General features: G+C 43.7%; 1 protein-coding gene across 3 annotated transcripts in view; it reads left to right on the top strand.

The window, feature by feature from the left end:
- Positions 1-274: 274 nt before the first annotated feature.
- myh11a (myosin, heavy chain 11a, smooth muscle) overlaps positions 275-18,033 on the top strand; it is a 35,415-nt gene continuing 17,656 nt past the window's right edge. For 2 of the 3 annotated variants that reach the window (XM_066665669.1, XM_066665671.1), the window contains exons 1-7: positions 275-384; positions 5,593-5,956; positions 7,204-7,360; positions 8,068-8,095; positions 8,806-8,905; positions 11,986-12,012; positions 17,904-17,996. In XM_066665669.1, the coding sequence (XP_066521766.1) occupies positions 5,615-5,956; positions 7,204-7,360; positions 8,068-8,095; positions 8,806-8,905; positions 11,986-12,012; positions 17,904-17,996 (747 nt within the window). In that variant the 5' untranslated portion in view covers positions 275-384; positions 5,593-5,614. The remainder of the gene's footprint in view (positions 385-5,592; positions 5,957-7,203; positions 7,361-8,067; positions 8,096-8,805; positions 8,906-11,985; positions 12,013-17,903; positions 17,997-18,033) is intronic. The other variant, XM_066665670.1, reaches the window with a different exon arrangement.

The raw sequence follows: 18,033 nt of genomic DNA, 5'->3' as shown, positions 1-18,033 counted from the left end.
GCCCAGGGGTTTAAAATCTAAAGAGGGGTTTCCCTCTGTGCTTACGGAGCATGCATGAGTCAGCATATATTTTTCACTGTGTTGTGTGCAAGTGTTTCAATGTAGTATGCATTATGCAGTATGTAGTATTTCAGTGTATTTTGCCCTAGACTGCGTCCCATATTTAGCCACTAGTGTTTTCATCTCTCTCTCTCTCTCTCTCTCTCTCTCTCTCTCAGCTCCGCCCCCTGCAGGTAGTTTAAATGTGTCTCAGCCGAGTGTTGGTCAGTGGTAGATTTTGGAGAGCGCAGCAGGACCCTCCACTTCCACTATCTGAACATAAAACTAAAATTAAACCTTAATCTACAGCTCAATCTAAGTCTAAACCTTGATCCAGATCCCTGAGTGAGTATTACTTCACATACATCTCTCTCTCTTTCTCTCTCTGTAAGTGATGCTGAGTTACAGTCTGGGTGTCTGGAGTGAGTATTGAATTTGTGTGGAGTGTGTAGAGTGTGTTTGAGGGGAGTATATAGAGTGTGTGTAGAGTGTGTTGTAGGGGAGTGTGTAGAGTTTGTGGGCAGTGTGTAGAGTGTGTATTGTATTTGTGTAGAGTGTGTTTGAGGGGAGTGTGTGAAGTGTATTCTTTTTATGTTGGAGCTGAGCTGCAGTCTGATGTAACAGATGTGCATCACTGAAACCTGGTTTATTCATTGTATTTTATTTGAATCAAAGCTGGTTAAAGATGTGCATCTAAACTCAGTCTCTGGGCTGCAGCAGTGGTTTAAAGTCTGGGATTAAAGACTAACTCCTGAACTGAACTGAGATGCTTGAAGCGCCTTTGTCTTGTTGTTACCTCGTTTAGTAATGAGCTCTTAGTGAGCCCCGTCATGGGAAACTGCAGGAAACTGTTTTCACTGAGAGATAGAAAGAAACTAACCAAAGAGCTTCCTGTTTTCCTAATATGGTTGTAAACACTGCAGTTGTGAGCGATGTGGTGAAGCAGACATGCAGGTTTAGCTCAGTTAAACCAGACTAAACCAGACTTAAACCCGACCAGCGAACGCCTGGTTAAGTGTGAAACAGAGAGGATCTCACCTCACGCTACGAGTAAGATTTGAGCTCTGACCCACATTAAAACAAATCTGTTTCACACTCACTAAAACCCATGGTTTCAGAGCGAGATAATCCACTACCTTCATACTGCACAGAGGAGCCCGATAGAGGGGTACAACCCCCCACAGCACTGGGCTGTGTTCTCTGGAGCGATGAGGTTCATCTGGAGCGACGGGGTTCCTCTGGGTCGAGTTGTAGTGGTGTGTGTGTCAGCTGATGGTTATGAAGCTGAATGAGTTCCTCCACAGACTTTTGGCCACAGTGTGAACCTTCGGGCCTGCAGTTTGAGTATTTGTTCGATGCTTGTGCCCAGAGCCATTTGACCACCTGAGATGAGGTGTTATGACTTCTGCCTTTATTAATTTATTATTAATAAACCTTTAAAATAAATTTTTTTATTAAAAGGTTTTAAAACACACAGATAAACTCATCTGGAGCTGCACTGCACTGTGATTGGTCCACTGACAATAACACTAACCCTGTCCATCTAACTTCACTGTCCATATACACTAACACTAACCCTGTCCATCTAACTTCACTGTCCACTGACGCTAACACTAACCCTGTCCGTCTACCCTCACTGTCCACTGATGCTAACGCTAACCCTGTCCATCTACCTTCACTGTCCACTGACGGTAACGCTAACCCTGTCCGTCTAACTTCACTGTCCACTGACACTAACGCTAACTCTGTCCACCTAACTTCACTGTCCACTGATGCTAACACTAACCCTGTCCATCTAACTTCACTGTCCACTGATGCTAACACTAACCCTGTCCATCTACCTTCACTGTCCACTGACGGTAACGCTAACCCTGTCCGTCTAACTTCACTGTCCACTGACACTAACGCTAACCCTGTCCACCTAACTTCACTGTCCACTGACGCTAATGCTAACCCTGTCCATCTAACTTCACTGTCCACTGATGCTAACACTAACCCTGTCCGTCTAACTTCACTGTCCACTGACACTAACCCTGTCCGTCTACCTTCACTGTCCTATCTAATATTTATAAAAGTTTATAAAAAAAATTATAATGTCTGTAAAAGTTAGCAAGTGCGAGTGGCTCATCATGGATCACCATGGTGGATTAATGCTGCAGAAACAGGAGAGAACCCACATTTTACTCCCACAGTGGACTCACCAAAACAAAGCGTTGTTAAATTTTTCACTAAAAGTGACACCTCGAGGACATGGACAGCAATGCCTGTTAATGTTGGAGCATTTCCTGCCGCTTCGTCGATATGAGTTTTCACACTGAGTGAAGATCACAGGAGTTCAGAGGAGCGGAGTACAGAGAGATGGAGTGGAAGAAAAGGATGAGAGGATTAGAAACGAGGGATGAAAATTTCACAGGACATTCCCAGAGAGCTGCAGGGTCACGCGGCCTCCGGGCATCTGGCCAATGCATCGCAGACGTGGATCCACTTCAAGTGAAGGGTCTGGTTCCCCTTCAGATGAAGACCAGCTCGGTCAAGAACCTTCAGCTCAGCTTCATCAATAAACAACTGTGTCATGAAGAAGGAGAATGTTTCGGGATGTCCCCACTGGAACAGGAAATCCCAACTTTAATTACAGCTCTGTCTGTTTGTCTTTTCCCAAAGCATCTGTTACGACTCTTTCAGCCGGCGCTTTACTCTGTTCCACAAAAATACAGTGAAAAGCCGTAGGCTCATTCAGTGAGTTCCATTGTTCCTGCTGAATGGGTTCTGTGGGTTCTCTTTGGTTCTCTGTAGGTTTTGTTCTACTTTCATTGTTCCTCTTGCTCTGGAGAACATCTAAAAGGCTGATGTTAATGAGGATTCTGATGTTTCTTGGCAAAGTGCTGGTCGTCAACAGCCTGTAACCCCCGCTACACCCCTGTCTTCAGTTAGCACTTAGCAGGAGCAGAACTGCTAATAACTAACACCAGCTTATGCCAGCTCAACAAATCACAGCTAAAATAGGCTCAGTGAAGTTAGTCTTAGTGTTAAATTACAGTTATGTTTCACTTTAACATTTAAACACAATTTTACAGGTAAAGTACTAATAGTGAAATTACAGAGACACAACACACTTACAGTTACGTTTACACCTATTAATTATTACATTCTGTAGAGTTAAAGTACACTGAAACAGCTGTGTTTCACTGAAATATTTAAATTACACATACTGTGTTTTGTAGACTTATTGTTATGTGTGTTTGAACTGTGTTAGTGTGTGAGCTGTGTTAGTGTGTGTAACCCTAACCCTAGCTGTGTTAGTGTGTGAACTGTTTGTACGACAGAACTGTGTTAATAGTGTGTGAGCTGTGTTAGGGTGTTAATGCTTTGTTAGTGTGAGCTGTGTTTGTGTATGTGAGATCTGTTACTATGAGCTGTGTTAGTGTGTGTGAGATCTCTTGCTATGAGCTGTGTTAGTGTGTGTGAGCTGTGTTACTCTGATGTGTTAGCATCTGAATGCGGTTTTAGTGTCTGAATGCTGTGTTAGTGGCTGTGAACAGTATTAGGGTGAGCTGTGTTAGTATGTGTGAGCTGTGTTAGTGTGTAAGAGATGTGTTAGTTTGTGAATGATGTGTTACTGTGAGCTGTGTTAATGTGTGTGTGTGTGTGACTGTGCTACTATGAACTGTGTTAGCGTGTGCTGTTAGTGTGAACTGTGTCAGTGTGAGTCATGTTAGTGCGAGCTGTGTTAATGTGTGAGCTGTGTTAGTGTAAGCTATGTTAGTGTGAGCTTTGTTAGTGTGTCTGTGAGAGAGCTGTGTTAGTGTGAACTGTGCTAGTGTGAGCCATGTTAGTGTGAGCTGTGTTAATGTGTGAGCTGTGTTAGTGTAAGCTATATTCGTGAGCTGTGTTAGTGTGTGAGCTGTGTTAGCGTGAACTGTGTGTGTGAGCAGTGTTAGTGTGAGCTGTGTTAGTGTGAACTGTTAATGTGTGTGAGGTGTGTTAGTGTGAACTGTTAGTGTGAGCTGTGTTAGTGTGTGTGAGCTGTGTTAGCATGAACTGTGTGAGTGTGAGCAGTGTGTGAGCTGTGTTAGTGTGAACTGTTAATGTGAGCTGTGTTAGTGTCTGTGAGCTGTGTTAGTGTGAGCGGTGTTAGCGTGAACTGTGTAAGTGTGTGTGAGCAGTGTTAGTGTCAACTGTTAGTGTGTGTGAGCTGTGTTAGTGTGAGCTATGTTAGTGTGAACCATGTTAGTGAGCTGTGAGCTGTGTTAGTGTGTGTGAGCTGTGTTAGTGTGAGCGGTGTTAGCGTGAACTGTGTAAGTGTGTGTGAGCAGTGTTAGTGTGAACTGTGTTAGTGTGAACTGTTAGTGTGTGTGAACTGTGTTAGTGTGAACCATGTTAGTGTGAACTACATTAGTGTGTGTGAAGTGTGTTAGTGTGAACTGTTAGTGTGTGTGAACTGTGTTAGTGTGAGCAGATTTTCTGTAGAGTTTTAGGAAACTAGGCACCTGCTCTCTCCAATTCTCTCTCTCTCTCTTGCGCTCTCTCTCTCTCTCTCTCTCTCTCTCTCTCTCTCTCTTGCTCTCTCTCACTCATTTGCTCTCTCTTTCTCTCTCTCTCTCTCTCTCTCTTGATCGCTTGCTCTCTCTCACTCATTTGCTCTCTCTCTTGCTCTCACTCATTTGTTCTCTCTCTCTTTCTCTCTCTCTCTCTCTCTCTCTCAATCACTCTCACTCTCTCTCTCTCTCTCTCTCTCAATCGCTCTCTTTCACTCTCACTCTTTCTCTCTCATTCTCTCTTGGTCTCTGTCTTTTACTCTCTCTCTCTATGTATTTATTTCTCTCTCTCGCAGCCTCCCTGCTCTGGTTTATCAGCTGGGTGTGTGATAGTGTGCCCCCCGCCCCCCCCCCCACCCTTCACTCCCTGTGGACTACAGTGTGTTATGGTTGTGTCCTGCAGGAAAACTCTTCCCTAAAAGGCTTTTGTTTGGAGCTCAGTCTCCGCTGTTTAGGTCTTGCTCCGCTGCAGAGAAAGCGCCTTAAAAGGACAACAAGCATGAGACGTGGAAGAAGAAAAAAAAAACAGAAAGAAACAAAAAGGAATGATAAAAACTGGGAAAAAAACTGAGAAAAGACAAAAAATAAAATTGAGAAAAGCCATTGCAAAACACAGCTAAAAAAACATAGATTAAAGGAGCAAAAAAAAGTGTCTCATCTCCAGATGATCAGGGTTGTGTTAGAAACCTGGTATTCCTCAGTAATACTTATCTCCTTCGTTGCTCTGACCCTCCGTGTCCTCACCAAGCGCCGGTTCTGTGCTGACCCTCCAACCTGGAACCTTCACTGGTTTGATTTGATTGGTTCAGAGCCAGGTTGGTCTTGTTGTTTTGTAAATATATTATTTTTTCAAACTCTGATGACAGAGTCACTCTCATAATGTTCCTTCTGTATGTGAAGTGAATCCTCACTGAGGTTTTCTGTGATTCAGAGTTTAGCGGTGTGTATCCAGGGTGTTTACTGTGGTGATCTCACTTGTCGTCCATCCTCACGGTTCCACGTTGTTTGTGTTCTGCAGTTGTTCCTGAAGCTGCAGAAAGATGGCGAAGAAGACTCTGAGTGAGGATGAGAAGTTTCTCTACACGGATAAAGACTTCTTCAACAGCCCTGTGGCCCAGGCCGACTGGGCGGCCAAGAAGCTGGTCTGGGTTCCATCGGAGAAGCATGGGTTCGAGGCAGCGAGCATGAAAGAGGAGAAGGGCGACGAGGTGTTGGTGGAGCTGGTGGACAATGGCAAAAAGATCACGGTCAACAAAGACGACATCCAGAAGATGAACCCGCCCAAGTTCAGTAAAGTGGAGGACATGGCAGAGCTCACCTGCCTCAACGAGGCCTCGGTCCTTCACAACCTCAGAGAGAGGTACTTCTCTGGACTCATCTATGTGAGTATAACACCTCCATCTTCTTCACCTTCACCATCATCTACTAACTTTAACCCTATTTTGTTTTCCTGAGGTTGGAAGAATTTTAATCCTGGATGACTCTGTAAACCTTATTCTTAATTTTTAAACCTTGATTGATCCAAGGATCTTGATGATATTACACAGTGAAAGAGCAGCTGATGAGTTCAGAAATATCACACATATTTCTCACTGAAACCCTGATGCAGTGACCACAATAAACCAGGGTCGACCAGTTGAATCTGGATTTAACCAACACAGACCATTTACAGCTTCAGTTGTTTTAGTTTTTTAAGTGTTTTAGTTTTTAAGTTGAGAAATTACACAGAGCGTTCAACATGCTCAGTCAGGTCATGTATCCTGGGCTGAAGCTGAAGCTGCTGTGGTTTATAGGATCTCAGAGACTCAGGTCACTAATATATAAAGTTTTACAGCATGTATTAGCATGTTGCTAACTTTATGATAAAATCATCACTAGGCTCAGACCTTCTCGGTTTAAAGAAAAAAGACCTGAAGGTATGACACGGTGGGGAGTTTGTGGAAGTTTGACTGTTAGGAAAATGATGGGGAAAATGTTTGGGAAATGGCTGTGAGGCAGATAGCGCCCCCTCTGGCTGTTACTGAGCAGCACATAGAATCTTTGATTGGAGCCTGTTGCTGTGATGATTATGTAACGTCCATTAAGAGCTGGCCTCTCTTACCTGGCATTTCAACTATGGAAAAAACACAAAAAAAAATCATAACCCAGACGTCTGCATCCTGATGCTGCAGCATTCGGGTTCTTTAGGAAGGTTCTGTTTGTTCTCTGTGAAAAGTTTTGTAAAGAATCAGCAGGTTATTCCAGCTCTTGCCCTGAACCTACATCTGATTGATCTTTTTTTAAAAGACACTCTTTTTTAAAGAGGGTGTGTGTGTGTGTGTGTATGTGTGTGTCTGTTTGTGTGGTGGGGGTGTGTTTCTTTAAAAAAAAAAAAAACGTATCAAAGGTGTTTATTTTATAACAGAAATTAATGCAGTCGAACTGTAATTTCTGAAAACATCTGAGGATTTATTAACTATGAACTTTAATCTCTGTGTGTGTGTGTGTGAGTGTTTGTGTGTGTGAGTGAATGTGTGTGTGTGGGGGGGGGGATAATGGGTTATGTTTATTTAAAAAAAACAAAGTAATGAATGTGTTTGTTTTATAACTGTATTCTGTGTGTGTGTGTGTGTGTGTTTGTGTGTTACAGACGTATTCTGGCCTGTTCTGTGTGGTGGTGAATCCCTATAAAATGCTGCCAATTTATTCTGAGAAGATCATTGACATGTACAAAGGCAAAAAACGTCACGAGGTTCCGCCCCACATTTACTCCATCACCGACAATGCCTACAGGAACATGATGCAGGGTACAGTACACACACACACACACACACACACATTCTGATTGTTGTTGTGTGGGGTGAGGGTGGTGTGTGGTGGGGTGAAGGTGGAGATGGGTGGAGGTGGTGTGGGGTGAGGTGCAGGTGGTGTGGGGTAGAGGTGGTGTGGGGTGAGAGTTGTGTGGTGTGGTGTGAGGGTGGTGTGGGCTGGAGGTGGTGATGGTGTGGGGTGAGGGTGGTGTGGGGTGGAGGTGGTGTGGGATGAGGGTGGTGTGGTGTGGGGGGAGGGTGGTGTGGGGTGGAGGTGGTGTGGGGTGAGGTGAGGGTTGTGTGGTGTGAGCTGAGGGTGGTGTGGTGTGGCGTCAAGGTAGAGGTGGTGTGGGGTGAAGGTAGAGGTGGTGTGGTGTGGGGTGGAGGTGGTGTGGAGTGGTGGTGGGGTGAGGGTGGTATGAGGTGAGGGTACTGTGGGGTGAGGGTGGTGTGGGGTGAAGGTAGAGGTGGTATGTTGTGGGGTGGAGGTGGTTTAGGGTGAATGTAGAGGTGGTGTGGGGTGGAAGTGGAGTGAGGTGAGGGTGGTGTGGGGTGGAGGTGGTGTGGGGTGAGTGTGGTTCTGTGGCACATGTTTAAATTGCATGATTGAGAGTGTTTTGACTCAGGGTCTGAATCCTCCTGAAGAGTGACGGAGGGGTTTAGTTTGGTTTTAACTTTCTTTAACAGTGGTTTCTTTTCTGCAGATCGTGAAGATCAGTCTATTCTCTGCACGTGAGTATCACACACACATTTCACACACACACTCACACCCACATAAACACACACACACACACACACGCATGTTCTTCATACACTTTCACATTTCACACACACATACACACGCGCGCACTTCATACACTTTCACATTACACACACACACACACACTTCATACACACATACACACTTCACACACACACACACACACACACACACTTCATACACACATACACAAACACGTCAGACACATTTTAAACACAATCCAAACACACACACACTTCACACACATAAACTTCACACTCAAAACTTACACACCTCACACACACACACACACACACACACACACACACACACACACAAACATATAGCACATATATATTCACACACAGCTGAGATCAGGCTCAGATAAGTCAGTGTGTGTGTGTGTCCGGGGCTCAGCAGGGATGGAGTCTATAAAAGTCCCTCAGCAGTGGGAACGGGCAGAGGGTCAGGGGTCAAGGGTTAGCCTCCAGCGTCACCACAGGAAATGAGCGCTGATGCTAAATCCAGATTAGCTTCTGTTTATTTACAGTGTGTTTGTTTGTTTGTTCCGAGGGATGTTACAGTGTGTGGTACTGTCAGATGTTTATGAACATAAAACTGTATCTCTTTCTTGAAATCACCACACACACACATACACATACAGTACACAACATTACTTAATGCAGTGGTGTGTGTGTTTCAGGGGTGAGTCTGGTGCTGGGAAGACAGAGAATACTAAGAAAGTGATTCAGTATCTCGCTGTGGTGGCTTCATCCCACAAAGGAAAGAAAGACACCAGTGCTGTAGGTATCTCTCTGTCACACACACAGAGATTGTATTATTGTAATTATATTGATATTATTATGGAGTGTCCCTCAGTTCCTTGCATTTTACGGAGCCGGGTACAGGACAGAACATGAATGGGAAAATCTCTACACACCGAACTGTACTCTCAGATTATAGACTGTAAACACAGAACTGTACTCTCAGATTATAGACTGTACACACAGAACGGTACCCTCAAGTTATAGACTGTACACACCGAACGGTACTCTCAGGTTATAATCTCTACACACAGAACTTTACTCTCAGGTTATAATCTCTACACACAGAACTGTACTCTCAGATTATAGACTGTACACACAGAATTGTACTCTCAGATTATAGACTGTACACACAGAACTGTACTCTAAGATTCCAGACTGTACACACACAACTGTACTCTCAGATTATAATCTCTACACACAGAACAGTAATCTCAGATTATAGACTGTACACACACAACTGTACCCTCAGATTATAATCTCTACACACAGAACAGTACTCTCAGATTATAGACTGTACACACAGAACTGTACTCTCAGATTATAGACTGTACACACAGAACTGTACTCTCAGATTATAGACTGTACACACAGAACTGTACTCTAAGATTCCAGACTGTACACACAGAACTGTACTCTCAGATTATAATCTCTACACACAGAACAGTAATCTCAGATTATAGACTGTACACACACAACTGTACCCTCAGATTATAATTTCTACACACAGAACAGTACTCTCAGATTATAGACTGTACACACAGAACTGTACTCTCAGATTTATAGACTGTAACCACAGAACTGTACTATCAGATTATAATCTCTACACCCAGAACTGTACTCTAAGATTCCAGACTGTACACACAGAACTGTACTCTCAGATTATAATCTCTACACAGAGAATTGTACTCTCAAATTATAGACTGTACACACAGAACTGTAATCTCAGATTATAGACTGTACACACACAACTGTACCCTCAGATTATAATCTCTACACACAGAACAGTACTCTCAGATTATAGACTGTACACACAGAACTGTACTCTCAGATTTATAGACTGTAACCACAGAACTGTACTATCAGATTATAATCTCTACACCCAGAACTGTACTCTAAGATTATAGAGTGTACACACAGAAAGGTACTCTCAGATTATAATCTCTACACACAGAACGGTACTCTCAGGTTATAATCTCTACACACAAAACTGTACTCTCAGATTATAATCTCTACACACAGAACAGTACTCTCAGGTTATAGACTGTATACACAGAACTGTACTCTAAGATTCCAGACTGTACACACAGAACTGTACTCTCAGATTATAATCTCTACACAGAGAACTGTACTCTCAAATCATAGACTGTACACACAGAACTGTACTCTCAGGTTATAGACTACACACAGAAAGGTACTCTCAGATTATAATCTCTACACACAGAACTGTACTCTCAGGTTATAGACTGTATACACAGAACTGTACTCTCAGATTATAATCTCTACACAGAGAACTGTACTCTCAAATTATAGACTGTACACACAGAACTGTACTCTCAGATTATAATCTCTACACAGAGAACTGTACTCTCAAATTATAGACTGTACACACAGAACTGTACTCTCAGATTATAGACTGTACCCACAGAACTGTACTCTCAGGTTATAGACTACACACAGAAAGGTACTCTCAGATTATAATCTCTACACACAGAACTGTACTCTTAGGTTATAATCTCTACACACAGAATAGTATTCTCAGATTATAATCTCTACACACAGAACTGTACTCTCAGATTATAGACTGTACACACAGAACTGTACTCTCAGATTATAATCTCTACACACAGAACAGTAATCTCAGATTATAGACTGTACACACACAACTGTACTCTCAGATTATAATCTCTACAAACAGAACAGTACTCTCAGATTATAGACTGTACACACAGAACTGTACTCTCAGATTTATAGACTGTAACCACAGAACTGTACTATCAGATTATAATCTCTACACACAGAACTGTACTCTAAGATTATAGAGTGTACAGACAGAAAGGTACTCTCAGATTATAATCTCTACACACAAAACTGTACCCTCAGGTTATAATCTCTACACACAAAACTGTACTCTCAGATTATAATCTCTACACACAGAACAGTACTCTCAGGTTATAGACTGTATACACAGAACTGTACTCTAAGATTCCAGACTGTACACACAGAACTGTACTCTCAGATTATAATCTCTACACACAGAACAGTACTCTCCGGTTATAGACTGTATACACAGAACAGTACTCTCAGATTATAATCTCTACACACAGAACTGTACTCTCAGATTATAGACTGTACACACAGAACGTTACTCTCAGGTTATAGACTGTACACACAGAACTGTACTCTCAGATTATAGACTGTACACACAGAACTATACTCTCAGATTATAGACTGTACACACAGAATTGTACTCTCAGATTATAGACTGTACACACAGAACTGTACTCTCAGGTTATAATCTCTACACACAGAACGGTACTTACAGATTTCTTACATTGTTTAAAGAGGGCAGACTGGACACCCCCATCCTTATTTTTACATTTGTCACCAGTTCACATGATGTTTACTGCCGAATGATAAATGTGTATGATTTAATGAATTTAAACCCATTTGTTCTCAAACATCAGGCTATTTTATACTTATCCATTTTTTCGGTTTATATATGTAGAGTACAGTTTACTAAACTGTGGGGACAGATTTTTCTCATGACAGTTATTCTCCTTAGTGACCCGTGCTGGGCTCCGTAGCATCAGTATAAACCTGATTTAAACTAATCTAATCTCTCTGGATCAATAAACCATTGAAGTGATCATTCAGTCCAGCAGTGAGTGAGTGTCTAAACACCAGAGAAAGCTAATGTTGTTAGCCTGTTGTTAACCGGATGTTAGTCTGATGGACAAACATTCATTCTTCATGTTAACCCATTGTTTGCTTGAGTTACGGCTTTAATAGAGAAGAAGGTCGTAATGTAGTGTCTAACTTCAGTTTTCCCCAAATAGCCACAAACAGGACAACAGTTGGCCTACGTGAGTAGAAGAGAATGCTGAGTTTTTTAATGTGTGGATTTGCGAGGTTGTGTGTGTGTGTGTGTGTGTGTGTTACAGTGAGGGGAAATATATATTTAGACACTTTAGTTTTTGTTATTTAATGGTGCTCTAGTGCATGTCCACTTCAAATTAAATCTCAAAGTCTTTGTGTTTATAAAGTATGAACAAAAAAGGTATGTTCAAATTATGGGTCATTATAAAAATCTGAATTATATTTTTTAATTAATAATGAGAAAAATTTTACTCTAAATATTTTGGATGATTTCTTTTGATGCGTACGGTGGTAACTTTTACACAGTGAACTGTAAAGGTTCAGAGGGACTTACGTAACTTGGAGAACTGAAACATAACCACAACTCTCCAAAAAATGAATTATATCTGACTGTAGACACCTCACAGCTCCCAAAGATCCTCCGTGTTTTTTCATGATCAGTTTAATCTTTGAACATACCTTTGTTTGTTTATAAGTAAACAGTTTATGGCAAGAGGAGACACAGAGATGTGGACGCGATCTAGGAGTAAAATTAAACAACAAAAGCTGGAGTGTCTGTGTGCAGTGTCCCCTGGCTGTAACTCAGAGAATTGCATGCTTCCTCACAGCGAGTGAAACAGTGTGAGAAAGTCTTACATGGCGGGACGCTCTGAGGATTAATGACCCAAGACGCAGCTGATCCCACTCCCCCATCTGAGATTGACTTAACTCTTTCTGTGCCAGAGGAAAACAGGAAACTGGCACTGAAACAGTCACAGTGTGTGAGCATGACCTCATTTCCTGTCTCATCTTCCTCCATCTTCACATATTAATCCAGCACAGGTTCATAAACACCCTCTCTTAAACTCTCTTGAACTCATATGAATATGCACAAGGAATTCATAAAGTATACTGAACAATAGTAAATGCATGAACAGCCCCATGGTTTTTCTGTGCCTCGTTTAAACAGATGAGCCTACACTAACCATGAAATAAAATAATTTAAAGAGCATTCCCTCAGACAACCAATGACTTTTACTGAGTGCTACGGGGTTTCTGTCTGAGAAATAAAATCCTGAGACGTTTGATATTTGTAAATCTCTGTCGAGTCTCTGTCCCTCTGTCCCCCTGAACTCAGACGAGTCTCTGTCCCTCTTTCCCCTGAACTCAGGTGAGTCCCTGTCCCCCTAAACTCAGGCAAGTCTCTGTCCCTCTGTCCCCCTGAACTCAGGTGTGTCTCTGTCCCTCTGTCCCCCTGAACTCAGACAAATCTCTGTCCCCTTGAACTCAGAGGAATCTCTGTCCCCCTGAACTCAGACGAGTCTCTGTCCCCCTGAACTCAGACGAGCCCCTGTCCTTCTGTCCCCCTGAACTCAGACGAGTCTCTGTCCCTCTGTCCCCCTGAACTCAGGCGAGTCCCTGTCCCTCTGTCCCCCTGAACTCAGGTGAGTCCCTGTCCCCCTAAACTCAGGCAAGTCTCTGCCCCTCTGTCCCCCTGCACTCAGGTGAGTCTCTTTCCCTCTGTACCCCTGCACTCAGGTGAGTCTCTTTCCCTCTGTCCCCCTGAACTCAGGTGAGTCACTGTCCCCCTGAACTCAGACGAGTCCCTGTCCTTCTGTCCCCCTGAACTCAGACAAGTCTCTGTCTCTCTGTCCCCCTGAACTCAGGTGAGTCTCTGTCCCCCTGAGTTCAGGCGAGTCACTGTCCCCCTGAACTCAGTCGAGTCACTGTCCCCCTGAACTCAGTCGAGTCACTGTCCCCCTGAAATCAGGTGAGTCACTGTCCCCCTGAACTCAGGCAAGTCACTGTCCCCCTGAACTCAGGCAAGTCACTGTCCCCTTGAACTCAGATGAGTCCCTGTCCCTCTGTCCCCCTGAACTCAGGCGAGTCTCTGTCCCCCTGAACTCAGATGAGTCTCTGTCCCCCTGAACTCAGGTGAGTCCCTGTCCCCCTGAACTCAGATAAGTCTCTGTCCCCCTGAACTCAGGTGAGTCTCTGTCCCCCTGAACTCAGATGAGTCTCTGTCCCCCTGAACTCTGATGAGTCCCTGTCCCCCTGAACTCAGGTGAGTCTCTGTCCCCCTGAACTCAGGTAAGTCCCTGTCCACCTGAACTCAGATGAGTCCCTGTCCCCCTGAACTCAGGTGAGTCCCTGTCCCCCTGAACTCTGATGAGTCCCTGTCCCCCTGAACTCTGATGAGTCCCTGTCCCCCTGAACTCTGATGAGTCACTGTCCCCCTGAACTCAGATGAGTCTCTGTCCCCCTGAACTCTGATGAGTCCCTGTCCCCCTGAACTCAGGTGAGTCTCTGTCCCCCTGAACTCAGGTGAGTCTCTGTCCCCCTGAACTCAGGTAAGTCCCTGTCCACCTGAACTCAGGTGAGTCCCTGTCCCCCTGAACTCAGGTGAGTCCCTGTCCCCCTGAACTCAGGTGAGTCCCTGTCCCCCTGAACTCTGATGAGTCCCTGTCCCCCTGAACTCTGATGAGTCCCTGTCCCCCTGAACTCTGATGAGTCACTGTCCCCCTGAACTCAGATGAGTCTCTGTCCCCCTGAACTCTGATGAGTCCCTGTCCCCCTGAACTCAGGTGAGTCTCTGTCCCCCTGAACTCAGGTGAGTCTCTGTCCCCCTGAACTCAGGTAAGTCCCTGTCCACCTGAACTCAGATGAGTCTCTGTCCCCCTGAACTCAGGTGAGTCCCTGTCCCCCTGAACTCAGATGAGTCCCTGTCCACCTGAACTCTGACGATTCCCTGTCCCCCTGAACTCTGGTGAGTCTGTGTCCCCCTGAACTCTGGCAAGTCTGTGTCCCCCTGAACTCAGGCGAGTCACTGTCCCCCTGAACTCAGGCGAGTCACTGTCCTTCTGTCCCCCTGAACTCAGACAAGTCTCTGTCTCTCTGTCCCCCTGAACTCAGACAAGTCTCTGTCTCTCTGTCCCCCTGAACTCTGATGAGTCTCTGTCCCCCTGAACTCTGGTGAGTCTCTGTCCCCCTGAACTCTGTCGAGTCTGTGTCCCCCTGAACTCAGGCAAGTCTCTGTCCCTCTGTCCCCCTGAACTCAGACAAGTCTCTGTCTCTCTGTCCCCCTGAACTCTGATGAGTCCCTGTTCCTCTGAACTCAGGCGACTCACTGTCCACCTGAAATCTGATGAGTCCCTTTCCCTCTGAACTCTGGTGAGTCTCTGTCCCCCTGAACTCTGGCGAGTCTCTGTCCCCCTGAACTCTGCCAAGTCTCTGTCCCCCTGAACTCTGGCGAGTCTATGTCCCCCTGAACTCAGGTGAGTCTCTGTCCCCCTGAACTCAGGTGACTCTCTGTCCCCCTGAACTCAGGTAAGTTCCTGTCCCTTTAAACTCTGAAAAGTCCCTGTCCCCCTGAACTCAGGTGAGTCTCTGTCCCCCTGAACTCAGGTAAGTTCCTGTCCCTTTAAACTCTGAAAAGTCCCTGTCCCCCTGAACTCAGGTGAGTCTCTGTCCCCCTGAACTGAGATAAGACCCTGTCCCCCTGAACTCAGACGAGTCTCTGTCCCTCTTTCCCCTTGAACTCAGACGAGTCTATGTCCCCCTGAACTCAGAGAAGTCCCTGTCCCTCTGAACTCAGGCAAGTCCCTGTCCCCCTGAATTCAGGTGAGTCTCTGTCCCTCGGTCCCCCTGAACTCAGGCAAATCATTGTCCCCCTGAACTCAGACGGGTCCCTGTCACCCTGAACTCAGACAAGTCTCTGTCCGTCTGTCCCCCTGAACTCAGACGAGTATCTGTCTCTCTGTCCCCCTGCACTCAGATGAGTCTCTGTCCTTCTGTCCCCCTGAACTCAAACGAGTATCTGTCCCATGAACTCAGACAAATGTCTAACCTCCCAAGCTCAGACTGTTTTATAAATGTTTTTATGACCTCTCTTTTCTCATTCCTCCAGCAGTGCGAGGAAATCTGTCTCTGTCATCTGTCATTTATATCATATTCTCTCCCTCCTTCTGCTCCCTCTATCACCCCTCACTCACTCTTTCTCTCTCACTCCCCTTCCTCCCTCTATATTTCTGCTCTCTCTCTCTCTCTTTCTCTCTCTCTAATCCTCTAAAGCTTCCACGGATCTGTTTTTCTTCCCAGCGCTCACCTATGTCTGGTACATACTTTATTTTCTTTCTCTGCTCTATATTTTTTTTGTCAAATAAATCAAATATAATTTATTCCCCAAACAGGGCATGTAACAATTCTTTGACTACATTCAAGGAACAAAACCTACCTGAATATTCATCACAAATAATGACAAAAGTTGTCATTCATGACATAAATGCAGTTTAATTAGGGCTTTGTGTTGGTTAACTCTACTGAAACTTTATTTAATTTAATTTAAAATGTAAAAAGCCCAAAGAACATATTTCCAAAGTTGTCTCTGAACCGGACCGTACTCTGTAAATATAAACACAGTTAGAATCTGATGCCTGCGGCTCGCCCCAGAAAAGTGTTGATGGAGATGAGTTTGGTGCTGAGCTCCAACCCACATTCCTTTACTGACACTGTGGGAGCATTTGGGAACTAAGGAGACTCAGCGCTGCAGGTTTTTGAGTGGAGTTTGTCAGTCAAGTTCTTGCTCAATACGAGAGTTCAGATGCTCCCATATTTCATAAGCACATGTGGCTTCTGCACATTTCACAGATAACAATCCGTACGGTCCCTTGCAACTTTGACACAGAAAATGAATCATTTTCTGAAAGCAAGATGAAACATGGACTGCATGCTTTTTAAATATTGGGTGACAGATTATCCTGCAGACCCATCTGAGGGCTGGAAAATTTCTGAATCTTCAGCAATGTTATGGATGGTAGACAGTGAGAGACCTAAACTCTATGAGATCTCACATTATGTGTTCATTTTCCACTGTTGGATTCTCTCACGAAATTCAGATCCAAATCCAAAGTGGTGACCACTTCCATTTTTCCCCTGCTCTTTTATCCCATTTATATTCTCATGTTTATAGTGGAGTGCTTAAAAACTGTGCAACTAGAATATTTTATTAATTCTTTGCTCTTATTTCACCGCTTCAGATTCAAAATGTGTTTATATTTACACAATACAGTCCAGTTCAGAAACAACTTTGGAAATATCTCTGTTTGCTTGTTTTTTTTCATAAAATGAAGTCTCAGGACCATTAACTGAGTACATATTTCTGTTTATACTACAGTTTACAAAAAAATTCATCTTGGGTTTGTAGATGAATACAAGCCTCTTTTGCACTTTGATGTCTTCAAGTTCAGTTTTTCTGAATATTTGGTGTTTGACTTTTGTTCAGGTCATGTGTCAGAAAAGATCACCTAATTGCATTTTGAAGTGTGTCTAGTTCCCACCTTTGACCTGTGATGTAAATCTGGGATTATCATCTCTGCCTGCCAGCAAAGATCCTACTAACTGAAAATGTCATCTTTAGAGATTCACAGAAATTCAGTGATGAGTGTCCAATTAAACAGTTTTAGACAGAGTTTACAGTTCAGTTAAGTTTACACTCGACCTGAGCTGAACAGAGTGTACCTCATCCCCCACCCTGTTAATTCACTGATTCTGAAATAACACCATAAATATTAGAGATATTTCACAGATTCTTTCCTCAAACAGCAAAAAAAGACCTGCGCTGGGATCTGAATAAGATTTTATAAAACAAAGTTTAAAAAAAGATTTACAATGTAACCATCTTAAATTTATCTGAAATGTGTTAAAATAATTTGACTTTTAAAATGTTTTTGCTTTATGAATGTATTCTGTTTCTTATATTTGTCTGTACATATCTCCAGCATGTCATTTTCCCTTGTCATCTTTTGTTCACCTATTTTTTTTTTTCCTAAAACCATGGTATCCTTAGAAGATGAATTATTCTCATTTTGTCTAACTCAAGTTTGTGTGGTCTAACCTCTAGGGAGAACTAGAGAAGCAGCTTCTACAGGCAAACCCCATTCTGGAGGCTTTTGGTAATGCCAAGACTATCAAAAATGACAACTCATCCAGATTTGTGAGTCCTAGTCTTACACGTTTTGCCTACTTTCTGT

The sequence above is a fragment of the Hoplias malabaricus genome, chromosome 3 (genome assembly GCF_029633855.1).
Source record: "Hoplias malabaricus isolate fHopMal1 chromosome 3, fHopMal1.hap1, whole genome shotgun sequence".
NCBI lineage: Eukaryota > Metazoa > Chordata > Actinopteri > Characiformes > Erythrinidae > Hoplias > Hoplias malabaricus.
Note: the sequence above shows the minus strand (reverse complement) of the source record. Positions and strands in the feature narration are given on the sequence as shown.